We start from the raw sequence: 27,971 nt of genomic DNA on the forward strand, positions 1-27,971 counted from the left end.
ACTTAAGAAAAGAAATTAAGTTCTAGTTCACTTTATCCTATTAATTAGACTTAAGCTTTCCTCAGCCCGTCGATCCCTCTCGTCAGTGTGGGTGTGTGTGAGAGAGAGACAGGGGTAGGGAGGTAGGAGGGGCTCCTAGAGGTGATAGTGCCTAGTTTAGCACTTTGCAACATGATCCGCGGAGAGGCCGGGCTTTGCGGCGCTGCATCCTGCCACACCGCACCACATGGAGACCGGATAGAGCCGCGCTAAACTAGGAATGATAAAGAAAGAAGGTGGACCATTTTCCTCCTCTGTCGGCTGGCTATATGAACTCGCACAGCATCAGCAGCTCCTGACAAAGCAAAGGCAGACGGAGACATGAGGGTGACGGGAAGTGCTGCTGCTGCTGCTGGAGATTCTTGCGGTCTGCGTCAAACCTCTCGGTCCTTCAGAAGATGATGCTCGCTGTGTCTCTTAAGGGACTTTGCTCGTTCGTTGTGTGAACCCACACCACGCTAAAGGGGGTCTTTGTTAATATCTCGGGTTTAAACGTCCAGTAGCAGCAGCGGGGATAGTGATGGTCAACCCTTCTCCAGTTGCTCAATCACTGAATCACTGTCTGCATCTGCATTGTAAAGAGAAACTCACCCCGAGGGAGTGAGGGATTTTCAAGGAATATGCAGCGATAAAGAAACCACAAGTGTTGCTGTTTTATTTAAACCAGACAGAGCCATAGGTGGATGAACGGAGTTTTGTTATTTACCAACATGAGCTCGCTGTTTTTCTCCGATACTCCGTCCGGTCCGGTCTGCAGCGCTCCCACCGGGTCGGGCGCGGTGACCAGCGCCCTGCGAAACGACCTGGGCTCCAACATCCACGTGCTGAAAACCCTCAACCTGCGTTTCCGCTGCTTCCTCGCCAAAGTGCACGAGTTAGAGAGGAGAAACAAACTGCTGGAAAGCCAGCTGCAGCAAGCTCTGCAGAGACCGCAGTACCGCCACCTTTACACCCGTGAAGTCGCCGTGCAGACGGACGGTCCCGAGTCGAGACTGCCGGGCACCATCTGGAGTTTCACCCACGTCAGGAGGCAAGGGGAGCGCTTTGAGACCCTGCAAGGGCCCGGGGTGACATGGACGCATCCGGACGGAGTTGGTGTCCAAATTGACACAATTACCCCAGAACTGAGGGCTCTGTATAACGTGCTGGCCAAAGTCAAGCGGGAGAGGGACGAGTACAGGAAAAAGTGAGTAAAGTAAACACTATTAATGTGAAAGTTGTGTGCGGGTATTTTATATGCTCAAATAATCTCACGCTAGGATATGTCCAGTTGTAGTTTGCAGGGGAACAGCAAGAAATTTAAGGCCTTGAGTGAATGGTGAAGCCCCCACCACCGACATGTATTTCTTGATAAAAAGCTGCTAATAGGGAAGCTGTTCCCTTAAGCTCTTTCCTTTGCATTTACATAGATGCACAGACACAAAGATACTGAAAAGTTTAAAAGAAATGTCATATCATAACGGACAGACACACAATACCTGCAATTATTCCCTATTATACTCTAGATTGTAATTAGTTACACAAAAGGTCTGACTCATTCAATGAGTCAAGTTGATAGCGGTTTATAAAGGGGAAACATGTTATCCTTTACAGTAAATCTGGGAATGTAATTGCTATTGAATACACTTCTCACATGTTAAATAGTTCACTTTTGAGCAAAACTGTTTCTCAGTATTTGGGAAGTTAGGCAGGAACTCAGCCAGTTTTCAAGTAGTCTTTAAAGTCATTCATCAGTAAGTTTTTTTCCACAAGACAAACCACACATTTGTCTCTTTACAAACTTTTACATTTACTTTGGATTGAAGTTAGCCGAACACAAGGACTGATCTGTCTGTCAAGGGGGAAAAAAGTTCATTAAGAGACATGATTGGTAATTTTGGCTCATGTTGTCACTTCTAACTTATTATTGTGGCTTTTCTTCTCCTGTGTGGACGTGGTTAGACAATATATCCAGATGCTCATCTGACAGGTATAGAGGAGAGTGATGACAGCTATCACAGTGACAGAGTGCCACTTGAGCTAGTACATCCCATGAAGTATTCAGAGCTGTTTGGCACTTTAGTTAACCAAACACGTTTTTCCATGAATTTAACTGATCCTGTTTTTTTTCCCATTTCTGCGGAAATTCCTTTGCACGGCTCAGTTTTCAGCAATTGTTCTCTTTTTAGTCATACTAATTGTGTCCGCCTGTGGACTCACTGTAGGGTCCCCAGCTGACTGTGAGTGTGTGACTGCTGGCCGTCTTGGCCGGCTACTGGAGGGGGTGTGGGGATTGCCAAGCAACTGCCTGCTTCTGTTTGGCGTCATGATTCAAGCAGAGAGGCATTTTTACAGGCCTCTGTCTGGTCGGTGAGGTCGTCTATGACGAACGCTTACTTCCGTGTGAGCACACTGACTCAGTGACACAGAATGTGTGTGTTCTCCCACTCCTCTGGGAAACTGGATATCCTGTCCAGTCATTCCTGTAACACCAGCATATCCTTTTTTGTGCATTTCTGCTGTGGACGATAAAGTGCAGAGACTGGGAGAGTGGCCAGATTTAAAATTCCTGCAGCTGAAATCCAAAAATGACTTTACATGTTTGCCTTTAAAATGTATATTATATCACAAGTGTTGTGGAATTTCTTTTACACCTGGATAAGTGACAAACAAAGTGCATTCCAAGCATGTTTTTATGGGCCAATAATCATTGTTATTGATTTGCCTGCCTGAGCTGCTCTGAGCTTGATAATTGCATCATCGCTGAGTTCACTGCCCTGCTTTTCTTTCTGTCTCCCAGTCTAAATCCTCTTTACTACTGTCACGTTTCATTCAATCCCTGAGCCCCATCCTGCCATGCCTTTTCTGTTCCGTGTTCTTTGTGTTCAGCCATTCCTTCACTCCACCCTTCTGCAGGCCCTCCACCCCTTTGTGCCTCTCTGTGTCGTACAGACTGCTTTGTAAGGCGTCTTCATTCCCCTTGGAGGCGACCACAGTGCTCTCCCACATTCAGGGTGATTTATTAAAGTTTTAGCAGTGTGGACACGCACAAAAAGATGGATCGGCAGTTGTCTTGTTTCTGATTTGGCCGCTTGCATTCCAACATGGTTACCATGAGCTGTTCAGATGTTTACTTCTGACATTTTACAGTGAAGCTCTTTCTGACCAAGAGGTAAAACAATGCACTCTGAACTAATTTCATGAGATGTTATGTTGCAGAGGCTGCTTGAATACATGGAAGGGAGATTAATGCTAAACACCAGATTAACAGAAATAGAAAAAAACACTGGTCAGATTTTCAAGAAACACCAAAATGAAACAAATAAAGTAACAAATTTTAACAATCTGTCTAATCTTTGAACTTAAATTTCACCTTAAATTTGAACTTAAGTAATTATAAATTTAAAAAAATATTCACAGGTACAATATAAATAATCATAAACCTGCTTGCAGACATTGTGCACTCTATTGTTCTATAGACTATACTCAGTAAATAATGTTTTAAAAAGTCCTTTTGCATCATCTGTTATGTATGTGAGCAGTGCTAATGGAATCCATTAAAGCATCTAAGACACAGAAAAAGAATGTTTTTCTCAAAGAAAATATATGAAATACAACAAAAGAGGTAGAGATAACCACTTTGTTAGGTACATCTGTTTATCTTCTTCTAAATGCAAATAGCTAATCAGCCATTCACAGGGTAACAGCGCAATGAATTTGGGCTTGTAGACATGGTCAAGATGACCTGCTGCACTTCAAACCAAGCATCAGAATGGGGAAGAAAGGTGATTTAAGTGAGTTTGAATGTGATGTGGTTGTTGGTGCCAAACGAGCTGGTCTGAGTATTTCAGAAACTGCTTATCTCCTACTATATAGCAGTGAGCGGCTCTAGGTGAAAGCTCTTGTTAATGTCAGAGGAGAACGACCAGATCACTTCTGGCTGATAGGAGAGCAACAGTAACTCAAGTAACCACTCATTATAAACAAAGTATGCAGAAGCACATTTCTGAATGCACAACAACCTGTTTAGCAGCAGAAGAGGCTACGTTTTGCATGGAGTCACCAAAATTTGACAATAGAAGACTGGAAAAACATTGCCTGGTCTAATGAGTTACAATTTCAGAGGTAGGGTCAGAATCTGATGTAAACAACCTAAAAGCAAGGATCCATCCTGCCTTCCATCAGTGGTTTAGGCTTGTGGTGGTCGTACAGTGTGGTTGATATTCTATGGTACCCTTAGCACCAAGTGAGTATCGTCAGATCATCTCAAACGGGCATCTTTAACATGACAAAAAGTTCAATGTGCTCAAATCATCAGACATCAGTCCAGTAGAGCACATTTGGGATGTGCAGCTGACAAATCTGCAGCGACTGTGTGATACTAACATGTCAATATGGACCAGAATCTCTGAGGGATGTTTCTAGCAACCGTTCGAATCTATGTAATGAAGAATTAAGTCAGCTCTGAAGACGAAAGAGTTTCAACTCACTTCTAGCTGGGTGTGCCGAAGGTGGTCGATGAGTGTATAGTTAGTGCAGTTCAGCAACCAAAAGTGTGAGTTCATTAAGGAATGATTTACATTTAAGAAAGATCTGCTGCAGGTGCAGACTGAGACAGAGAAGAAGAAATCGAGTTGTTGTGCGATGCACTATCACAAATAATATGTTCAAAATTCATTGTTCCAAAAATCTCAACTGGCCTCAATTCTGTATCCAAATCAGTTTCTCTCTATTGTTCAAAATTCTATTTGTATAGAGAACAGCATGTTCTTTCAAAGCTAATCTGTATTTGTGCATCTGGAAAAGCTCTTAACTTTGTGTGGATTTTATCCAAAGTCTTACCTAACTTATCAGATTCTTTCTTTTAATTCATTGCTGTCATGTGAAAAAGTCTCCCTGCTCAAACACACACAGTCCCACTGTCTGTCTCCCGCACACTAGCATACTGTACCTATTGTCAAAGAAGAAGCGCTACAAATCAGACATCCAACTTAAATGAATATCCACGTAATGCCACAATGTTGGGACTGTGGGGTTACATTTCTGTCACAGCCATGCAAAGGAAGACGGGTAAGGTCATTGCCAGCACACCCAGTTCACACTGTTTTTATTCCTCCTTCTTCATTATACTTTTATCACTTGGGGGTGTCAGTGTGACTCTCCCAGTAATTGCCGTCATTATGTGATAATGTTTGAAAGGCCATGAGAAGCGTTGCTGAAGCCGATGAGCATATCTGACAACCGGCAACACACGCAAGTTCACTGTGACAGTTGTCTTGTCTTCATAGGTGGTGGCAATTTGCTTAAAGTTTTGCATATTATATTTTTTGCACAGAGATACTGCAGATGGCTTTTGCCATTATGCAGATTGCCGCACAGGAGGACAGACAGGGAGTGAAAGACAGCAGTTATTCTTGGAAATAACGTGCTGATACATTTTCAAATAGGTGCATAAAAATATAAGATAAAAGAGAAGTACATAAATGATACTGTAGACGGCATGCATTTATGTTAAGTAGAGCTGATGGATACAAATTCTGAGAGCTGTATAATTTGCATTATTATAACCAACTTTTCCAGTGCAGTTTCCACTGCAGCGTTAAAGGACATGTCAGTGAGAGGCTGAGCTCCAGTTGAGATATGAGATCGGCGGTTCCCAGTCGTTGCGGTGGCCACTCCTAATTGGTTGTTTATTTCATCAGTGATCTGAGGCCAAACAACTGTCCTGCTGGATCACAGTGTGGAGACAGGGGGAGGCAGAACAGTCACTGGGCCTCCAGGGCATGTTCTTCCGGCATGAATAATTCACATGTAGCTGAATTTAGCCGTGCGTGGATCAATACGATGAGAATTCAGTAAAGACTCTTTTCCCGAGCCTTTGATCTCGGTTCCTGTGCGTCAAAGAGGTGAACATCGAAGCTGAGCCTCTCCTTTGAAAATCAGTAAACTACTTTAACAAATTACAGGGAGAGGAAAACTGCAATTCCAAAGTCAGCGCCTGCATTGCGTTTCAAATATCATATTTCCTGATGAAGAGCAAAGCGCTGTGCTGATGAGCTCCTGAGCCTTTGTGTGTGTCTGTGGTGCTGACCTGCCCTGCTTATAATCCAGGCCGTCTATTCAGGAGAGGGATTTTCTCTAAGCCGTCACCTAGCACCAAGGCTTCATCATCCAGCCAGCCCTGCACCACATCCTGGCATGCAGCCGCTGCACTGAACTGGGGCCTCTCAAAGTGGAAGGCACCCTGCTGCTGAGATACAGAGCAAGAGAAAGAGAGATCAGTTCACTCAGGCTACTGAGCTCCAGAGTAGAGTCTGTACTGTTTGTCTATGCTCCTTCTTAGTTCACAACATGTTTTTTTTTTTATCTTTCAAGGCAAATTGCTGACTTTAGAATCGTAGGTCGTATCCATTCTGTTGGGTCTAAAAGCTTTACAAACCTGGATTATACTCAGTGGAAATATGTAAAGGAAAAGAGCTGCTGATACTGCTTATTTGTCTGTGCTGTACACCTCAACTTTTATCCAAAAATACATTAATGATCAATGATTCCCAAAATCACAGATAAGTTGGGAAGGAAGAGAAGAAGGACCTTCTTCTCAACACCACAGAGAGTCTGTGAAGGCAACAGACTCACAGAGGAATGCAGCTTGCATGCAGGTATTTTAGGTATGAGATTGTTTGGCTGTAAAAGATTATGAGCCAGAAAGGTCAAGTAGCCACTACACAGGAGTACCAAAAGTTTATCAGTCTGAACACCTTGAGGATGCCTTACTTTCTACTGTGTGAGTAATGTTTTTTAATGGAAGCACCGACCTATTTGATAAAATCATGAATAATTATGGATTTTGGACTGCAAATAAGTAATTTGCTACTGGTAACCTGTTACATTTGACAGATTTATGTAGATACATAATATTGCTATGTAGTTTAAATCAGTGTTTGTCATTTATTGACGAGATTTGTTTACAATAATTGACTGAAACTGTCACTTACTGTGAAGATGCTATAGCAGCGGCGTTGCAAAAAAGGAAACCTAGTTTATAGTGTTTCCCCATCTCCCTTCACAAGCCTTTCTTCTCTCAGTGTCTGGAGCTGCTGCTGTGCTATGCAGCTGTGGTTGATTATTCATGGGTATCGATACAGCTGAGAGCAGTGGCGCATTGCCATATTTAAAAGTGCAGGAATGCACCTGTCGGTGGTAAGCAGCTATGGCAAATATAGACTGAACTGACTGTGCAGAAGGGTTTTTTTGTGGGTTGGAAAGCCTTGCGACAGTTGCAGGGAAAGCAGGAGACAGATTAAGTTATTAATCAACAGACCTAATCTTTATATAGACCTAATAATGTGCCTTTGGCTTTCGGTTCAGATCTGCTCAGTTTGCATTGCTTTTGCACCTAAAGCTCCTAATATGCTGGCACAGCGTGCTGACTTAATAATGTCTGTATTTCTAAAGCTTGTTATTCAAGAGGAAATGCTGGTTTACCAGGCACTTCAAAAACATATGTGGGCACTTTGGGCACTATATATAACATACATGTGTGCGTCAGAGCATGACAGTGGTGTTAAATATGTTTCAGCGCTTGAACTTCCAGCACAGAAGTCCACATGTGCCTTCCCTTTGAGCTTGGTGGAAATCATAATGTAGTGTGAGACTCGTCTGTCTTGTGTCTGTGATGTAAATGTTGCATCAGCAAAAGCTGGTCAAGTTAAAGAAAGTAAATGTTTGTTTAAACTAGTGATTTCAACACCAATTTTTAGTCATGACCTGTTGAAAAAACACTCGGAAAATTTAATCTCTAAATATATCAGTTTCAGCTGATAATATTGCAACTTTTTATTCAAGCATTTATTTGTTGTTGATTTCTCTGTTGCTAAGACCGTCAACGGTTATTAAAAATATAAACCAGAGCTGTGTTTTGACACTGCAGCTTTCTTCACTGGAGACAGAGCATTTATTTTTTATTTATTTATTTATTTAAATTAAAGCTCCTATTAACAGTTATTTTCATGTCTCCCCAACTTCCCTCACATGAGTTGGAGGAATGAGGCTGAAGCTGTAGCTCTGGCAGTAGATATTTCAGTAGTACAGTGCAATACTTAATAAGCAAGTTACCCCTGACTTTAATTTAGCATCAGCTCTCATATGAAAGTCAGCTGGCTCTTATATTTGCCACTGAAATCTCATGCTCTCCTTGTTATGTAAATGTTTCATTGATATAATTCCCCCTTTATAATTGGAGGAGATAGGGTACTCTGTCTGTCACCCTAACTTTGCAAAGATTGAGGAACCCTTTGTGGGTTGAGGCAGTGCCTAACAATTGCATTTCTATAGATTTTGAGCAGGGTTGGTTAGTAACGAATTAACCATAGTCAGGACTGCATATTCAGATTGCAACAAAATAACTGAAATCTACTTGGCAAACATTTGAAATTTGTAAAAATGTAAAGAAAACGAATGAAAACAATAGCTACATGGAGTTAAAGTTACAGTCTCAGGAATTACTTACTTACTTTTCAAACAATTTTAAAATTTAAAATATAAAAATTGAATTTATGAAACTTGAAAACACACACTCACTCAGAGAACCCTTAATGAACTTTTTTTAAAACCGTTTTTATTGTAAAGCTCTTTGGTTTTTAATGCACAATATAAATAAATTTTATTTCCTTACTTACTTTATTATTGCGATGTAAGTTGACTACGGCAACCTAAAAACCAACTCAAAATTCACTTTATTTCGAATAATAATAATAATAATGGATTGCATTTATATAGCGCTTTTCGGGACCCCTCAAAGCGCTTTACAATTCCACTATTCATTCACTCTCACACTCATACACTGGTGAAGGCAAGCTACAGTTGTAGCCACAGCCCTGCCCTGTGGCTACAACTTTAGATGTAGAAATCTAAATTTTGCTGTCGACCTCATCATATTTAACTTTTAAATAATCCAAAACAGTTCTAATCAACATATTAAGCAGTGTTTTATAAAACCATAGCTGTAATTTGCTTCTGGTGACTGACCACTTGTAGAGACACACTGAATACGTTATTCTTGCTTTGGCTCCCCACAGCTAACAGACTCTTTGTGCCTCTGTTTACTTATTTTCAATTCCTGGTTTTTGTTCTTTGTTTCCTTTGTTGGACTTTCTATTGAAGTAGCAGTGGGTATTCCTTTCTCAGGTTATTTTGGTACACAAGTACATTATGCTATTGCTATTTTAATCTAGGTCATACACCTAGCCTTTGATTGATTTTTTGTACTTTGACTATACCCCATCGGCCTTTCACGGCTGATGGGGTATAGTCATCACCCCGCTGTGCGGGCGAGTGGCATGGACACTTACGTTTGTGAATGCAATAGCTCAAGAAGAAAGCGACGTAGGAGCTTTAAATTGCTACCATAGGTATATCTACAAAAAAAACTCAGAAGAATTTGAATCTCATTGATCTCGACCTCAAGGTCAGAGGCCAAGTGTTCTTCTTTTATTTCTTATGTCTTTGTGTTTCTTCATGGAAACGCTTTATATAATACATGACCACCATAGTTTATTAGTGATTGATCTTTTCATTTTTTTTCTTGAATAAGTCATGCTGGTTTATGTCATTGAGAAGTTGTGATTATATTTGACTCATCAGTGCAGCAACCCAAATAAAAAGGTAGCCAGTTTGCAGGCATAGAAAAATGAAGAAAATCAGCAAATTACTTTTAACATTGAAGTGTGTTTCCAATAAAATACCAGGGCAGCTGTAATTCAGGAGGTAGAGTGGGTAGAGCACACGTTGAGATGTTAAACTGTAACATAGGTGCTACATGCTATCAGTGTTGTATGCTTTTAAAGTTCTTTTAATGAAAGTGGTGGATCATTTACATCCATTATAAACTGCATTATGAAACAGTGTCATGAACTGTAGGCCATTAGATTCAGATTGTTGCAACTGATTTAATTGAAATATGACAGTGATCGTGAAACAGGTGTATGTACACAGACGTACAATACGATGTTTGTCTCATAGTTCTATTATGTGTCACATAATTTCCCTGTACACACCCTGGCCAGTGAGGATTTGTGCCAGAAGTGAATATCTTGATCTTCTTTTTTTCTTTGATGGGATGTCACTCCCTGTGTACTCCACCCAAACATGGCCCAGACTTGCAAGCTGTTGATTGTGGTCTTATGCACTTGCAGTGATTCTAACAAATCCACATCATTTGCACAGCAGAAACCCCCCACCCCCCTTCCCAAAATAATAAAACTGTTAGGACATGGATTTAATGAGATGTTTTTACCAGACAAGTCTTTACAGTTCTTGTGTAACGCAACATCTTTGTGTATGTTAAGTCAATAGACAGGAGCCCAGAGCTATTATGAGAGCACTATAATAGGGCAAGAATAAATCAGTGGGAACATAACAACTTAACAGTAGAGTAGTGTTCTTTGTAGGATGTGGGGTGGGGTCAGTTTGCAGTGTGGATTATGGAGACTGCAGGGGAAACTGATTTTCTGTCACAATGCTTTGTCACTCCCTCTCCTGCATATTGCACAAATATGATACACAGGCAGATGAATCTTTGTATTCTTTACTCTTTTGAGTTCTGAGAAGAAAAACATTAATGCGGCCAATGAACAATTAAGAAAAAAATAATTGACTTCACTGTAAAAATTTCACTTTCAGGTTCATGCCAGTAATTATGAAACTGTTGCTCACGGAAACTGTTCGGTCTTTCTGCCAGACATGTAACTGCCAACTATTGTAAGCATAAACAAACTATTAAGTTGGGGTGTTTTCACGGTGGCAACACCTTTGCAAGTCCATGCAGATCATAAAATCACTGCCTTCATAAACACCTCGCTTTTACAACAGTTATTAATTTTTTCTGGGTGAACTTCGGTCAAAGAGTTTGAATCTGCTGATAATTACCTGTGAACGCCCATTATATTGGTTGTTCTCCTGTAGTATGCCTCAGGCCAAGGAAAAGGGGCCCTTGACTGGCTTTGAGAGTTAAGCAATTAGATAATACATGTGCTTAGTGCAAACAAGTCAAGTTTACACCTTGAAAAAGCCAGTGCAGCAAGGCTTGGGCGCAGGTCAGACATGTTACAACACTTACTCCCAATTATCTTTTAGTCCATTAATGTGAAGGGAGGACAAGTGGAGTTGCACCAAGCCTTCTATTCAAATAGATGCTTTGATCAGTGGAAATTACTTTAAGTATCCAAGAAAAACAAAACCCAGGAACATGAGCTGTGCACAAGCTATATGGTGCCCTGTTGTGGTGCAACAAGTTCATCTTGAAAAAGCTGGTCCACCGAGTAAAGACATGCAGCGGCTATATGAGCCGTGAAACTGCCCTGACGTAAACAAAGCCTATAGAAGCTTTAACCATGCTTGCTTGTGACGATGCTCACTGCTTTTGTAGGAATTTAAACTAAGACTCAGATGTCTGGTTTTAGACAGAGCATCCATCAAACTCGCTAATTATATGGGGGCGATCGTGGCTCAAGTGGAGTTCGCCTTGTAATCGGAAGGTTGCCGGTTCGAGCCCCGGCTCCGACAGTCTCAGTTGTTGTGTCCTTAGGCAAGACACTTCACCCGTTGCCTACTGGTGGTGGTCAGAGGGCCCGGTGGCACCCGTGTCCGGCAGCCTCGCCTCTGTCAGTGCGCCCCAGGGCGGCTGTGGCTACAATGTAGCTTGCCCTCACCAGTGTGTGAATGGGTGGATGACTGGATATGTAAAGTGCTTTGGGGTCCTTAGGGACTAGTAAAGCGCTATATAAATACAGGCCATTTACCATTTTACCATATTTTCCAGTACCTAACCTCTGATCCTAAATGTTATTTGGTTTCCCAATCCTTTTCCAAAGAAGCACTACATCTCTGGACTAGTCTCCGTGTAATTAAAAAATGCTTTATTAAACGTCTGCAAGTACAGAACTGCAGCATGTTAATGCCTAAACATATTTCAGCATCAGTTAATTAAATAGTGGATGAAATGTTACGTGTGTTATGTGTGAATTTCTTTACCAGTTAACGTAAATTAATGTTAAAATGTTGCTGTAGTGATATTTCAATATAGTGTAAATATACTGTGACCAAAAACAAGTACTAAAATTAAAATGAAATTTTTTGTTTTAATAAAAAAATGTCAACGCATAAGAGAAGATAAAAAGACAAGTGTTGAAATGTTAGATGCCACATGCACTGGTTACCAGATAACAAGACGTGTGTGCATAGACACCATGTGATGATGTGTAACTGTGCAAAGTAAATAACTGGTTTGGATTTCCAATTCCAAGCACATGTGTGTATTAGATAATGCCATGAATAGTCTTAGCTAATAAACTAATAATAATAAATACATACGAATTTGGTGAAGGGCTGCAATGACTTATCGAGTATTTCAAATAATTTGATTATAAAAAGTTCTCAATACATATTCTTTGATTCGATGTTTCGTTTAATGCACGCGATGTAAAGAACAATGTAAACGTGAGCGTTTCACCCACATTTGCGACTAAAAACAGACCTGCAATAAAAAAAGTATTTAGGAGCAGCGTGAGAATAAAATCTGCAGTAAGTCTCCAGAAGTTGTATGAAAATATGCAGATGAACCAGTGTCATACCAGACTGGTTAAATCATACAGACTGCTGAAGGCTGACGCTGGCTGTCCTATTTTCCATGGAGGTGATACCAGCAGCAAACAGGGGTGAATCTAAAGGGGGCCATCCGGTGTACTAGACCATAGACCAAGGCTCTTGTAACATTTTTCAGATTGAAAGTGAAATACTATAAAATATTGCATTAATTCAACTGCATAAATGTTTAAAAATATAGAAATAAAAGCTTTTTTATACAAGCCAATAAAATGTACATGGGCCATTAAACTCTGAGCCACGGACCTGAGGGTTAGTAGGTGGAACACTGAATTATTATTTATATTAATTATTAACATCTAGACCATCATCTCATCTGTTTTCAGCAGCACAAATACGTGCCTCCTGTTTATGTCAGAAAGCTTTTCAAGAAGACAGAGCAAAGGTACATTTATGCCTTAGTCTATTTTATATTTTTATATTTTGAAAGAACGGTGTTTTTGTTCTCTTTTGAATATTTATTATTGCTTATTAACAAGACAAAAGTATTTCTTATCCCATTACACGAATAATCAGTGGAATAATTGATGGATTACTTGATTACTAAAATAATCAGTAGCTGCAGCCCTAATTTGGTGTGATCATTCAGACCTCTCACTCTCTCCAAAGTACATTTAAGACCAATTTGGCATAAAGGTTGTTTCTATTTATTTTGTAGGTGGATTTCGGCTTTATCATTGTCTTTTGTCAGTTTTTGTATTCCCAGACAGACCGGAAGATATTTAACTTAAAATAAACAACTGTACTAAAAGAAAACGGAGTGTTAAAATTATCATTGCCAGACGATTAACATAATCTGAAGTTGAATAAACTCAGAGAAATGTGCTTATCTCAGTGAGAGGTACTATATGTCCAAAAACTTCGTAGTGCTCAGAAAAGTTGCGTAAGAATCATCCAAATCATCTAAACCAAGCAGAAGAAACCCACTTCTCCCACGCCCCTGCTCAAGGAACATGACAAATACCCCAAGACAGATCTCCAAACACGTAACCTTTCAATCCAGCAATCCCACACCAAAACCCATGGGACCAAAAATATCTGCTGCCAGTGTCCCTGCATCAGACCCTACATAATCAGACACCACAAGACACCATCTGATGTCTTTTGGATTCATTTGGATTATTAAATATGTGTTGTAGGATTTTATTTGTCAGTTAGGTTTTAATAAACCAGCGTTTACATTTGGTACATAGATTTGTGGTCCTCAGGATTTTAAAAATGTTATCTGTTGGTTCAGCTAATTTAATAACTACAGCATAATGGCAGTCCTCTCAGGCTCAGCTTATAGCTTGCATTGAGTACTAATTAAAAATCTTAGCATGGAAACACTGTATATTATACCAGCTCAGCATGCTAGCGTCAGTATTGTTAGCATCATCGTCAGGTTAGCAGGCATTGTTTTTGAGCACAGAGCACTGCTTAAGACAACATCATGGATGTAGAGTCTTCGTCCTCTGTCAGATTAAACTGTGATTCAGTTTAATCATGATAAATTAAATAGTCCCTGCAAGGACAACAAGTGGAAAACAAGAACTTTTACAATTTTTTTTATCTTACCTGTAAAAAATAGAAACATATTCAAGGAGGAGGAGAAGATAATCCATCAAAACATGTAATTAAAAAAAAATCAGTGACAAAAAAAGTGAAAACAACAAAACCCCTCTTATGAAAAAAGATTCTGAGAAATCAAAAGAACTGAAACATGCTGTGTTTCCTGTAAAACATAAGCATGTTCATCTGTGGTCCCTTAGCAACACTGGTGCCTCTTGCTGGTTTCTGTGCCCTGTCTGGGTTAGGAGGGCTATGTTTAAGACACATAAAACAGAAAAATCACCAGTCAGTGAGCAACGAGCCTCTCTGTGCACAACTTACATGACAGTAGAAGACAAATAAGCGTGTGTGTGTTATTGACATGTACTGAGGTCAGAGAGGAAGGTGGCTAATTGGAACACAGAAATGAAACGCGCATCAGCCTTGCGGTGGTTTCTTGTCGTCAGTGGGCCTCTGAGCTGCTTTACGTGCTGGCCCTGATCCATTTCATGCAACTGCTTCATTTGCACCCCACATATGTCTCTCAGTGGAGTCTGGGGAAGCTATAGATTACAGAGTATCACCAAACTTAGTCGATAATCCCAGAGACAGAGTAACGAAGATCACATTGTTCTCTCTATTTTGCATAACTGCGATATAGTCATGTCTTCCCAGGAAGCTGATCCTGTCAGGGCAATTTTTTATTTTTATTTTTTTGGGGGGGGGGGGGGGGGGGGGGGAAATAACGTAGAGACACTAGCCTGCTGATTGAATGTTAATGAAAATGGCGAATGGTTGTGTCATCTAGAAGACATCGCATAGACACCTCTAGCTGTCCACCGGAGGAATCACAAGTACTCAGGACGTTTAGACATGATTTATCACAGCTGTCAGCGGCCTCATTTCATACAAGCAGCTCAACTAAATGGCTAAGTGTTTGTCCCGCACGTAGTCCCATGTATTGATCCCTCACTCTGTTATCATGCAGGGCTTCCTGCTTTTCTCTCTCCGCTCGCGTGAGAATTTATTGTCACTGTGCCATTAAAATCTCTTAATAGAGTTTCGCCTAAGGTTCCCCTTTGCGGAGTTATTTGAGAAAACAGACACTGATTTGTGCCCATATACATTTAAACTTTATTAATAAAGAAGGAATGTGATTTATAGTTTTCACAATTCAATTACTTAATTGTTTTAGATAATATTGTGCTAAACATACAGGAATTCAGTCAGACCAACATATCTTTTTGTAAATCACTGGCACATTTCTATGTGTTGCATCTTTGAGAAACACATTTTTACTAATTTCGAAGTCTCCCTCTTATATATACCAGTTTTCAAGTGATATATGGACCTAATATAGAAGAAAGATTATGAAACAAAAAAGCAAGCCGCTTTTGACTTCAGAAAAATATTGTGAATAGCCGGATTTTAATCTGCTCTAATATGTAGGATTGGTGCTTGAGTCTGTAATTTGTTGCCTGGTTTCTTAAAGCTTTCACACACAAACACTTTCCAGTATATCACATACTTGAAACAGGGTGTTGGCTGAACTAAAACTTTATTTGCGATGAACGACGGAGGCTTTGTGGTATGATATGCAACCACACCTCAAAGTTTTCCCTATGCTCTCTTTGGTTTTTACTGCATATTCCATGCTCTCTTTAATAGTTACCGCCTGTTGCATAAGTGTTTAGGACCTTTCTGATGAACATTTAATCATTAAGATAATAATCTTTGGATAGTCACCTCCAATTATTTTCACTCTGACAGTTTCACCAGTAAATCACTATGAGTGGCATAAAACTATCACCTTGAGCACTATTATTACAAAGAATCAGGTGCGGATCAAGATTTGGATGGGTGCATGCTCCGTGTCCTCGGGCGCTGTAGTGGGAAAACACTGAAGCAATTTGCGTGCAAATGTAGCTCCCAGACACACCACACAAGGCAGGGAGGGTTATTTGGCAAGTTCTGCGGGAATGCTGTTGTTCAACAGACAAACATATGAGAAATGTCTGTTTGATGTGATACACTTCAGGTTCCTCTTTCAGTACCACACTGCAGTATTCTCTTAAATCACTGATTTACATGAATCACGAAGAATGAAGTAGTGTTTTAAAAATGTTCTACTCCAGTGCAAAAAGCATGTAGTGCTGATTTATATTACTTTATGTTATTAGATTAGATAGAATGAAATCTTCCATCCATCCATTTATTCTCTTCTACTGATCCTTTTCAGGGTTGCGGGGGGGCTGGAGGCTATCCCAGCTACCATAGGACGAGAGGCAGGGTACACCCAGGACTGGTCACCAGTCTGTCACAGGGCTAACATATAGAGACAAACAACCATTCACACTCAGATTCCCACCCACATTCACCCATATGGGCATTCACCCCACTGCACGTCTTTGGACTGAATGAAATCTTACTTAACATAATTAAACTCTTGACACTGATGCCAAAGCACCAGTGTAGAGTGCTTTTAATGGCTAAGTGAAACTTGCATGCAGAAAATATTTTCTACACTCACATTATAAATACAGTTATATATACTTATATACATATATACATACATATATACACACACACACACACACATATATATATATATATATATATATATATATATATATATATATATATGTATATGTGTGTGTGTGTGTGTGTGTGTCTGTGTAATATGTATGTATGTCCAAAGAATGGTCCTAAAATCAGAATAATACTGGCATATCTCAGATGTCAGAAAATGAAATCTCTTTGATATATTGCTAAAATTCAAGCTGACGTTCTCAGCAGAATAAACACATCTGTAACGGCACACCTTTTAATTTATTAGGCGGTGATTCAGAGCCTGTGTCTGGCAGTAAACAGATGTGCATGAGCTGACACAGACTCTAATCCTCCTGCTGTCTTTGTCCTTGTAAGGAGACTCCCGGTGTTCATCTTGATTAAGTCATGCCAAAGGAACATGAAAAGCAGAGCCACAGCTATGGCAGACAGGTCAGATGAAGTAACTTTGCTGGAATGTCAGCTTTGTTTGGGTTAGCCATTTTTATCTAGAAAAACTTACAATGATGGTGTCTGAGGTACGTTTATGGACTGGTGATTTGTAATGGCTCCAAATAATGTGAAAGCAGTAGCTGCTTTAGTAACTCAATTAACTTTGATAGGTGATATATAGCGTTGTATTTCCTTGATTTACTCCTATAAATCAAGGGAATCCTATATTCCCATGATTTCACCAACAGTCTGAATGAAAAGGTTCTAGTGTGCATTCAGGAAGTGACAACACAAGTAAGACAGCACGTAATGCAGGTGCTGTTGTGTCTGCAGAGGATGTGATGCAGTTGTGAACCTCACTGACCTTAGACAGAGTTCTGCTGCAGACGGGCAGAGTGCTGTGGACACAGTAAACACCACTGCCAGCATTTTTTAGAACAACAAGGCTTCAATCACGATGCATGCTGGCACGCCCTGCCAGGGAATACTTCTCTCTAATTAGACGGTGTACGTTCACTGGATCCTGAATGGAAACAAGGCCTATTTTGTTGGAAAAGTGAATCTCTAGTGACGTGTGTTCTGACTTTTGGCTGTGGTGTGCTTCTCCATTGTGAAGGCTATAGATGATCTAACGCGCAATGAAGCAGTGTTCATCCCATGTCAGCTTTCTCTCTTACAGTAAACATGTATGGTTAGGCATGTGCTACTTACACCGCTCTTCCCACTGGCTTATTCGGTCTCTCACACAACCTCACAGAAATCCCCTCCTGTTTTTATCCTCCTCTGTGGCCCACAGTGTCTCATACTGTGCAGCTACTTCATATTCCTGAATGAGTGTCTTGTTCATTCTGATTGTCTTTTGGGAAGCATCTGTGACTCAGCATATCTGCTGTCTCTCATCCTGGGGCACAAGAACAGTGGGTATTAGTAGGACGCTGAACTGACCGACGCAGTAGCCTGAGCCTCCTGTGCTTTGTGTGCAATAGCTTCATACTGCAAATTGAGCAGGCTCCTGATTTTGTTTATACAGAGCTGCCATGGTGCGGGAGAGTTATATGACGAGAGAGACAGAGGAAGGGAGGAAAGACCTGCATTGCTAATCATAGCTTTCAGCTAACAGGGGGGTCTGGTGGTTTATTTTTAGCAGCACTGGTGGTGTGACTCTATAGATGGCAGTGGCAGTTGGTGTGATGGTAGAGTCACCATTTGTAGGTTTATTGGCACTGAATGCTGCAAAGTCATTAATAGCAGACAGGTGGAAAATAATTTGACCATGAGGTTGTTATTGAGCAAAATGTTCTTTTATGTCTGCTAAATATCAGCAAGTATTTTTTTCTCCTAAGCACAAGCATGACTTATCGGCCTAGATTGTTTGGTGTGGTTTAGTGAATTCAGCCCAGCTTATCTTTTATACATTTTGGAATTTCAGTAAGTGTCTTCAAATGTATAATGACCAAACATTAGAAAGATTAAGTTGAAAAACACATTTCTGACTTCACAAACGTGGGACTGACTTGGGACAGGACTGAAGCATGGTGGCATGAAGGAAAACTCCAGTCAGTCAGTCATGTTTCAAAGACTATTCACGAGCAGTGTTTGTAGAAGGATGGGACTCAGTTCTTCCTTATTGTCTTCATTGAAGCAGCGTGGTTGTAAAGACACTGTTTAAAGAAGAAGGAGACAAAAGATCAAAAAATGGGGTGGTGGGATGGTGTGTGGGTTGTGGGTGTGGTCCCAGTCTGTCAAGGACGTTTTGTAATCAGAGATGGGAGTATTAACTCCACAAAAGTACCATTACACTGTCTGCTGGGCCCCTGGGGACAGGCCCGACGGTAACTGACCCACCTCTGTGCTCTGTGTTGCAGATGGGAGGAGGAGCTGTCCAAACGAGAGCAGCTGGAGTCAACGGTGACATCCCTGCAGCAGGTTGGGAAACACTAAGAACACACAAACAATAACATATATTCTACTAACATACTGATGCACAGCTATTTGATGGCTTGGTAAGGACTATTTAGTACATGCAGACGGGGAATATATAAAATAATCTGGAAAATGGCATGTGCATGCATGCATTTGCATTTGCAAAACTGCTATACAACACATCCATAAACATACAGTGTTATGCTGTGTGGGCTCAGCAGAGCTGGACTAGAAGCAGCTATAACCAGGAGGATGCTTGATTGGTTGTCAGATTGGAAAAACCTGATTACAAACCCATCAAGAAGAGCCTGCTGGCCTTGATATAGATACGAACGTCAAATATCACCAACACTCCACCATTAGGTTTCTGCTCAGAGGAGTTGAAAGGAATACATGTAGAGGTAAAATCAATTTAAAGTGTCACACCTTGAGGCTCGATTGATGCTGCAACACACACAGTCCCAGCTACTGTTAGTGTCTCAACCAGCTGGCATCCATTGCTTTTTTCGGCTTTTGCGCAAATCGATCTGGGACAGCATCAGTGTATGTCTTAGATTCTGGGTCAGCAAAATCCCAGATAGAGAGGTGGAGTGGTATCCCCCTAGGGGTGTTAACCTTTTAGAGCACACAGGCTGATGTCGCTGTATGCATAAGAGGTGGGGATTTCTGCAAAGGCAGTAAATTCTGTGCAAAAGCACCATTTATATTCAGGGCCCAGAGCCAGAGGGCTGTATGCTACACAGAAACAAAAGCTGGTACTCCTCTGGTGGTGAATTAAACCAAGGCAGGCTGAACTTTTAGCCTTTCAGTTCTACTTGCTAAATAGTCATCTTTGTGGGTTTGTGAGATTTTAAGAAAATACTATATGAGTAGTGAACGTAATGTTCAAAAACAGGTATAACTACCAGTGCAGAGTTTAAATGGATGGGTTGACATTTCGGAAAATACTGTTATTTATTTTTTTGCTGAGTGATAGATGAAAAATAAAAATTATCCTACTCCCACACTGTGTGCTTCTTGTGCTCTACCTGAAAATATACAGTGAGGATGAGACTGGGAAATAGTAGTACAGCACATAAAGGCCTGAATAAAATAACAACTTTGTGGTGCTTGTAGGTACAGTAGATTCATGGTTTCTTTTTGAGCCAGTAAGCTGGCTGTAGGCAGGAGAATGGTGTCAGTCCCTTTATCTGAGTAAATAAGCTTCTTAAATTGTTAGTCAGTTTATCTAGTTTCCTGTCCTTATACACTGTGGTCAATATCCTAAAATGCAAATAGCCTCAAGTGAAAGCAAATGTTTGATCATGCAAATATAAACCTCCTGGTCTTGCTTTCTTCTCTGTGACATCCTTTTCAGAGTGCCCAGGAGGCAGCAGAGGTCCAGGATGATCTTAATGAGAAAGTGGACAGACTGAAGGCTGAACTTGTGGTCTTCAAGAGTCTCATGAGCGACGTAAGTGTTCGTTTAGCACCAGGGTGAAGTCATTATCAGTTTTCCTTTCACTTTGTATCAAATAAATCAGGTTAGTGTTCAAGAGTTGACAACATTGACAGTTACTTCCCTGCATGACCCCTCCTGTACCATACAGGTATAAAATTTATATATATATGTAGTATATAAAATACCATAAATCATCCAAGACAATATTCCTGAAATAGCTCAGACAGCAGCTGTAGATCCAGAGCACTTCCTGATCTGTGCAGCACTGTATTGTTCCCTGGCAAATCTGCTCAGACTGATATACAGTTCACTTGTGATAAACTGCAGGGGGGCACGTCACAGCTCGCAATTGCTTGGGGATAAATATATGCACATGCTGTTTTTGTTTTGGAAAATACTGTTGTTTAGCCTGCTTCTGTTTACTTTGCCAGTGATGGATTTTCAATTCTTTGTCTCTTTTTGCTTGCTTTACATTACACCCTGTTATTTGCATTAAGAGAAGGGTAAGTGATGCAGAAGTAGAGGATGTTTTAGGAGGCATAGATTAGTTAAAACCCTACTTTGGTTAGACAGTCTGTATTTGTGCCTCTGGATATAATTGCTCAGAAAAAAATATCCATATTTCCATGCTCCATATCTGCATCTGCATACTTATCAGACCAGAATTTGCATATTTTTTATTAGATAATAAATTTGGCCAAAGTATAGTTTTTGAACTGCACATAGATGAATGCACTAACATTATTTTGCAAGTGCTTGTTGAGATGAATAATTAAATAAATACGATGCAGAATTTGAACATTCAGATAAAAATGACAGTGTTATGTTGGTGTGGGTAGAGTCGGCATGGAAATGTGGGACGCAATTTAACACCAGCTGATAATCACGACGGTATGAACGTCATCTAAAGAGCCGCTCTCTGTCCTCATACAGCAAATGTCTGACCTGGACTCCAAGATTCAGGAGAAAGCCAGGAGGGTGGACATGGACATCTGCAGGCGGATTGACATCACGGCCAAACTGTGCGATGTGGCTCAGCAACGCAACTCAGAGGACATGTCAAAAATGTTCAACGTTAGTCCCGCAAGGTCGCTTCCTGAGAAGGCAAGTGTCCATCTGCCCCGGATTCATTTGCTCTCTCCCAGTTTCTTAGATGAGCCGATAGTAAATGCAGGAAGAACCTAAATTGTATTGTGAAGGAGAAATTCGGCACTAATGAGATGAAATCTTCCAGGCGCTCACTGTGTGGTGACTGTTCCTTTCATTCTCAACTGATCATGCACTGAATAACACCCCCACCCTAAATGGGCATCGGTCCATAGCTGCATGTTCACAAATATGCCCTCATGCAAACACGTAAATATAGACATGGAGAAGACCTATGTACAGAATGCACGCACGCACACACAGACACACATAAACAAAAGATGAAATGCTGACCTGCCAACTTTTCGCTGCACACAAGGTTATCACATTGCGCCGACATTGCTGGCTGAAGCCCAAGAATAAATCCTCCGTGAACCAAGCTGGTGACTTCTCATGTGCCACACGTTATATACGATCCTACCTTTAATGAAATTTGTCAATTTACAATTTTTATATGCCAATAAATATTGATCTGTAGATGAGTTTATGAAGCCTGCTGTCAGCGTAAAACATTTATGCATGTTTGTAAAACGCATGCAAACAAGAGATACATGCACATGTGCAGAAAAACACAGCCTGTTCTGTAGGTTTTTTTTATAAAATATTAATTTCTACGTTATTTTATTAGCTGTATATTAACTTTAAGCATACATGTCTTGCACTGCGTCTTTCTGGCTTCTGATGAGTGCAGGGTCATGACTGAAAATGAGCTAAAACATTAGGCCTTTTGCTCAGTATTTGACAGACTTCTGCGTGCTCTAAATTGCCAAAATTATGCTTAATCATGAGATATATTAGGTTCTCCGTAGATGCAAACGGTCTTTGTGTTTTTCAGGGTGCCATGGCCTGCTGCAAGAGAAAAGAACGCAAAGCCGTGTCCGATGAGGAGAATTCAGAGATGGATGCCGAGCCAAGTACTTCAGAGGAGGAGGTCCCCGGGTCGCTCAACATCACGGATGAAATGAAACGCATGCTTAACCAGCTGTAAGTGACACTTTTCATGGATACATGCACCAAAAGTAAAGCTGGTATTTTGTTTTGAATTAAATTAAATGAGCTCTGCACCTTCAGCATGCCAGTATAGTTTCCGGCATGTTCCTTCATCTCCCTCTGGTGTTCACAGTTTTGCAGCTAACAGTCAGTGTGCTCATTCAGCAGAACAACAGATATCAATATATGGCCATTTATTTACCACCAACACTTAGAATATTTAAGAAACATTACAGTTTCTGGCTCTTTCCTTTGCTACTTCTGTTTTCCTTCTACTTCCCTTTTTTGTCTACCCTAATAGCACTTCTTTTGTTTCCTATGACCTTTGCTGAATATGTTGGCTTTTATGCTTTCCTCCATCTTTCTCTTTCTTTTCCTTTCCATTCTCTGACCTTGTCCTACACAGACATTGCTCAGATAACTCCTTTGTTGCCAGGCGTGAGACGTTCGAAATCGACGACGACTGCGACAGTCTGACGTGGGAGGAAAACGAGGAGACTCTCTTGCTGTGGGAAGACTTCGCAAACTACAACATGCCATACACCCTCGCGGCGCCAACGAGCACAACCACCTGCCCCCGTGAGGGCACCAGCGAAGCTGCGGATCCAGTGAGTCCTGTGTGCATTAAGATGATTTGACAGCATGGGGTTTTTAAAGTCATGCAATTCACAGTATAGATCATTGCTGTGGCTGCTGTGTAAGACATTTACTCATGCATGATGAATGAGGTTTCTGTCTGTGCTCTCTAAGGACTCCCAGGATGGAAGCCTTGGCAGCCTCATTGACGAAACAGAGTCACTATTTAAGACCAGAGAGCAGGAGTACCAGGAGACCATCGGCCAGATCGAGGTAGGCGGACCTACCAGCGACCACACAACACGTGCTCATTCAACCACTAAAACATATTTTTTCTCCTCAGGAATGCAAGGAAAAAACTGTAATTTGGCATCTTAATCAAAAAATAATAATGAGGTTTTTTTTCTTATGCTTTGTTTTTCTAAAAGAATAAACTGGAAAATTCAAGGATTAAATAAATAATAATAATTTAGCATTAAAATGGCATTTCATTTCAAGAACTTGTACATCCTAACCATTAACCATTAATAGATTAACCATTACAGAAACATTCAAATATATTTTATTAATAAGCAATACTGGTAATTTAGGGCAGCTGTTGCATGAACCTTACACTGAGTGGTGATCTAATAAATTTATATCCCAGAAAGAGACAGCATGACTCAAAGGAGCCTTATTTTGTACTTTAGATAAGTCAAATGTGGCTAAATTGCTCTTAAATTACCTTTAAATGAGACACTGAAAGGTTACCAATACATAAAAAAATGTCTAAAATGTGATAAAAAAAAAAACTGCAACACACCACATCTGCACAATCAGGGTTCCCAGAGAATGAATCAGCCCAGTTCTGATTCATTCTTGGAATAAGGCTGATTCATGCCTTATCAGGCATAAATGTCATACCTGTTAAGTAAAGTGCAAAGATTTCTTTGGCTTTGATTTATTTAGCTACCAGACAATTATGACTGATTGAGACCAAAGGAGGTGAAGACATATAAACTTGGTGAAAAATGTTTGCTAAGTTTTTGATTTGATTAATTTTATTATTTCAAGTCATTCTTCTTTGGAATTGGACCTGCCTTAGAGTGAACTGCAGTAGCTGTTTCTTATTGCCCCCATCAACAGTAGAAAATGTGACATTTTTAATTGTATTTCCAGAGAGTTCAGCTTTGTTTTTACAGTCATTAGCAAGGTTTAGCATCTTAACATGCTAATCCAAGGTGATGATTCAAGAGGTTTCTACCCACCTATAAACATTTAGTTTGGCCTCGTCCTTACTCTCCTCCTTCTTTCTTCTCTGTGTTGAATCTTGTTTTTTATGCTTTCAGATGGAACTGGCCACAGCAAAGAGTGACATGAACAGACATCTGCATGAGTACATGGAGATGTGCAGCATGAAGAGAGGCCTTGATGTTCAGATGGAGACCTGTCGACGGATGATTAAAGGCGGAAGGAACTCTCCCTCTTTCAGCTCTGTGGCCAGCAGCGACTCAGGGAACACAGATGAGATCCAGGATGAGATTTCGGACAAGGACGCAGAAGCTGAAGTCGCCGTTAGTTGATGACTGCATTGCTGGGCTTTGTCCCATCTCCACTTGTCTCCCCGCCCCCGGTTATCACGGGATTTAAAGGCCCGGCTAGAAAGGCGGACCAATCTAAATCTGGGCCCTTTTGACCTACTAATTAAAGTTCTCTCGGTCGTCCTCACTGGTGCAGACCCAGAACTGGTGCTTTTATACTATTTCTGTTGTTTAGAAAGTGGTGGTGGGGGGGGACGTCTTTGCTTGGCAAAGAGATAAAGAGTGCGTAAAGAAACCATGCTGTGCTCTCTTCCTCACTGCTGCCTCGCTGGATCCTCGTCCAGAGCTTTAAATCATTTTTGGGATAAGAAGAAGAAATGTTTTAAATGGGCCGAGAAGTTTTTTTTCTACCCTATTACGATCCTTTATTTCTAAAGGAATTGACAACAGTACATATTGTGCTCCTTGTTTAGTCGAGAACGAATACGTTATTCACCAAAAATATATCAACCTTTTACATTTTTAAATATTTATTTTAGATTCCAAAATGTTGGGTCTCCTTAATTTGAACATTTTATATTATTATTTGAGCCCAGCTGGGCTACTTGCAATCCAAATTAAACTGGGGATTTGGGGAGTTTAAGTGTCTTCTGCTGGGGAGACAAAAAGAAGTGGAGACAAATTATGTTGGGTTTTCTGTTGGTTTCTGAGGGAACTCTGCAGGGTTTGCCAAAGCTGACAGAGGAAAGGAGCACAGCCTTTTGATGCATCAGTGCACTACTCAAGTTCTATGCAATTTAGCTGGCCTTATTTTTTGGACTGGCTTTCACCCTTCCTTGTTTTTCTTAAGACCACTAGCCTTTTAAATAAAGCAGGTGTTTTCTATATATCAGTTTAATAACTTGTGTTTATGTATAAAAATAATCTTAGTATCAGACGTTTGTTGTCGTTTATTTTTTCCCTTAACATCAGTAGTAAAACAAACTGGAACAGCATCTTGTGACACCTTCATTCATGGCAATAAGCACTGTAAGCATAGGTTAGATGTTATGCTGCTGAAGCTGTTCAGATTTACTTTGTTTAGGAGACGTTGTTTCTGTCCTGTGCACTTTGTGCACATTAAGGCGGGTCATTTAAAATTGGATCACATCCAGAAGTTCTATTAAAAGTTATCGAGTAAAATGAATCATCAGTGTAATCAAAGCCAAACAAGTTAAAACCAAAGGTCACATCATAAAAGCGCTTCCCTTTCACATACGTCTAACACGTATACATTCAGTTCATTCATGTGCTTTAGTAGGAAGAAGTTTTTGTTGTTACACGTGATTTCAGTTTAACCCCTGATTGTAGACTATTTCATGCTGTCCTGTAGTCAGGTTGCACATCCTGCTTTGTCTCTCCTGTATTGGGGCTAGAAACATCAGACCTTGCATAGAGGGCTGTAGGCATGTGATCGTAAACCCCAGAGGCCTTTTCTGTGTTTGTTTTATTTTGTAGTTGTCTTTCTGCAACAGATTAAGATGTCTCGCACTCACTCAAGCTGACTGACGCATGGGGACAGAAGTGATCTTTTTATCGCCTCTTTGTATGATAGTATATGTACGGTTTGCTAGATCAAAGATCAAGTGCTACTTCTATTTTGAAGTTTTACAGAAACAGAATGTTAAAATACTGGCCTTTTGTTCTTTTAGCATGCTTGTGGGGGTAAAAGGAGCTCTGGGTCTTTTTTAAATAACATTATATTTTGAATTTTAAAAAGCTGCAATGCAGACAATGCGCTATGTTTTTAATCAAGACAGTGTCTCTGTAAAATGTATTCACGGCAGAAAGAAAGTGTGTTTTTCACTGTTTTTAATCGTTCTGGGTTAACTGCAAAAGGTGTAAACTGTGTTATGTTGCCATATTCAGCTGTTTTTAAACTAGTTCCATATGTTTTCGGGGTCATTTATTTACCACAACACAACACCCATACTAAAACAAATTGACTATATCAGACAAGAGTGGGGAGCAGCCTTACTCACAGAGAAAACATCATACTCTTATTGCTGATAAATAAAACCAGCCTGATAAGCATCAAAGAGCCATTGTTTTACTGGGACTGTACACAGAGTATCATTTTGACATGCAGGAAGAGCAAGTCCATAACAACAAATGACAGTGTTTCACTCCACTGTCGCCATCACACTAACCAGCCAATCAAAGCAAGCGTGTACAGTAACATGACAAAGACATATATCAAGCTCTGAGTCCTACTAACTCGGGAAAGTTGCGCAGCCTTAGTGTTTGTACCACAGATCAGTGTCAGTTTTCCACAGTTTGGAAAAATGTGTTGTTTTTTTTCCATAGTCAGCCATTCTTGCAAACCATTATTATCACCTTCCCGTCACTTTGAAGCAGGTTGTAGTTCAATCGGTTGAAAATGCTGTAGCAACTCTCTTTGTTGAATGTAGCTTGAGCAAAAACAAAAAACATGTAGCTGTTATTTAAAAAAACAACCCAGGGATACATGGTGTGCTGTTTGCTTATTGGCGACCTTGTTATGTTTTGGTGTACTTAACAGGTTTTTAAGCTGACCGACTCACAGTATGTGGTCTAGATGTATGTAAATTAGGTCCTGGTGGATGTGAATGTTTCATACTAATAAAGGGGTTTTATACGAGCGTTTTTTATCTGCGGGACTATGTGGTTGTGTTAATTGTCCTGTCAAGTTTTACACTACATACCTGTGTTTGCTGTTAATATCATTATTAACCTCATAGACATGGCAGAGTGATAAAGAGCAGCCGTACTAAGGTAGAATCTGCAGAGCTGTAGTGGTTACTGTTACTGGTCTTTGTGTTTCATTTGCTTCAAAGGTTGCATCCTGTTGTTTCAATTTTAAGTAGCTGATTTTATTTACTTCAGTTTGTTTTGTTTGGATTTGTACATTCTTTATTATTATTATTATAATTATTATTGTTTGCTTAAACTATTGAAACAATGTATTCATGTGGGTGGAGGGCTGATTCAGTTTCAAAATTATGAATGTACTCAATTGATATTGGGATAAAATGGAATAAAAGGGTGTATTGGATACAAATAGAGGCTATTTTGACTTTCTGAATATATCTATATATATCTATATCTATATATATCTATATCTATATATATATATATATCTACATATA

General features: G+C 40.2%; 1 protein-coding gene across 4 annotated transcripts; it reads left to right on the top strand.

Moving 5' to 3' along the window:
* Positions 1–132: 132 nt before the first annotated feature.
* On the top strand, positions 133–27,883 carry iffo2b (intermediate filament family orphan 2b). Of its 4 annotated transcripts, none has more exons than XM_085159027.1 (8): positions 133–1,225; positions 19,074–19,134; positions 20,489–20,590; positions 21,506–21,676; positions 22,554–22,702; positions 23,115–23,316; positions 23,459–23,557; positions 24,613–27,883. In XM_085159027.1, exons 1-8 carry the CDS (start codon positions 723–725, stop codon positions 24,844–24,846), a joined length of 1,521 nt encoding a protein of 506 aa, XP_085015153.1. In that variant the 5' UTR covers positions 133–722; the 3' UTR covers positions 24,847–27,883. The 4 variants fall into 4 exon arrangements, with proteins under 4 accessions (XP_085015153.1, XP_085015155.1, XP_085015154.1 ...); XM_085159029.1 differs by having other exon boundaries at positions 23,145–23,316; XM_085159028.1 differs by having other exon boundaries at positions 134–1,225; positions 20,489–20,584.
* Positions 27,884–27,971: the final 88 nt, after the last annotated feature.

This window comes from Neolamprologus multifasciatus, chromosome 5, assembly GCF_963576455.1.
Source record: "Neolamprologus multifasciatus chromosome 5, fNeoMul1.2, whole genome shotgun sequence".
NCBI lineage: Eukaryota > Metazoa > Chordata > Actinopteri > Cichliformes > Cichlidae > Neolamprologus > Neolamprologus multifasciatus.

Bases quoted from the DNA above. Each gene is read 5' to 3' on its own strand.
- iffo2b (XM_085159027.1), top strand. From the start codon at position 723: ATGAACGGAGTTTTGTTATTTACCAACATGAGCTCGCTGTTTTTCTCC. The intron at 19,135-20,488 runs GTTGGGAAACAC...CATCCTTTTCAG, and splicing joins CGGTGACATCCCTGCAGCAG to AGTGCCCAGGAGGCAGCAGA. The intron at 20,591-21,505 runs GTTCGTTTAGCA...GTCCTCATACAG, and splicing joins GTCTCATGAGCGACGTAAGT to CAAATGTCTGACCTGGACTC.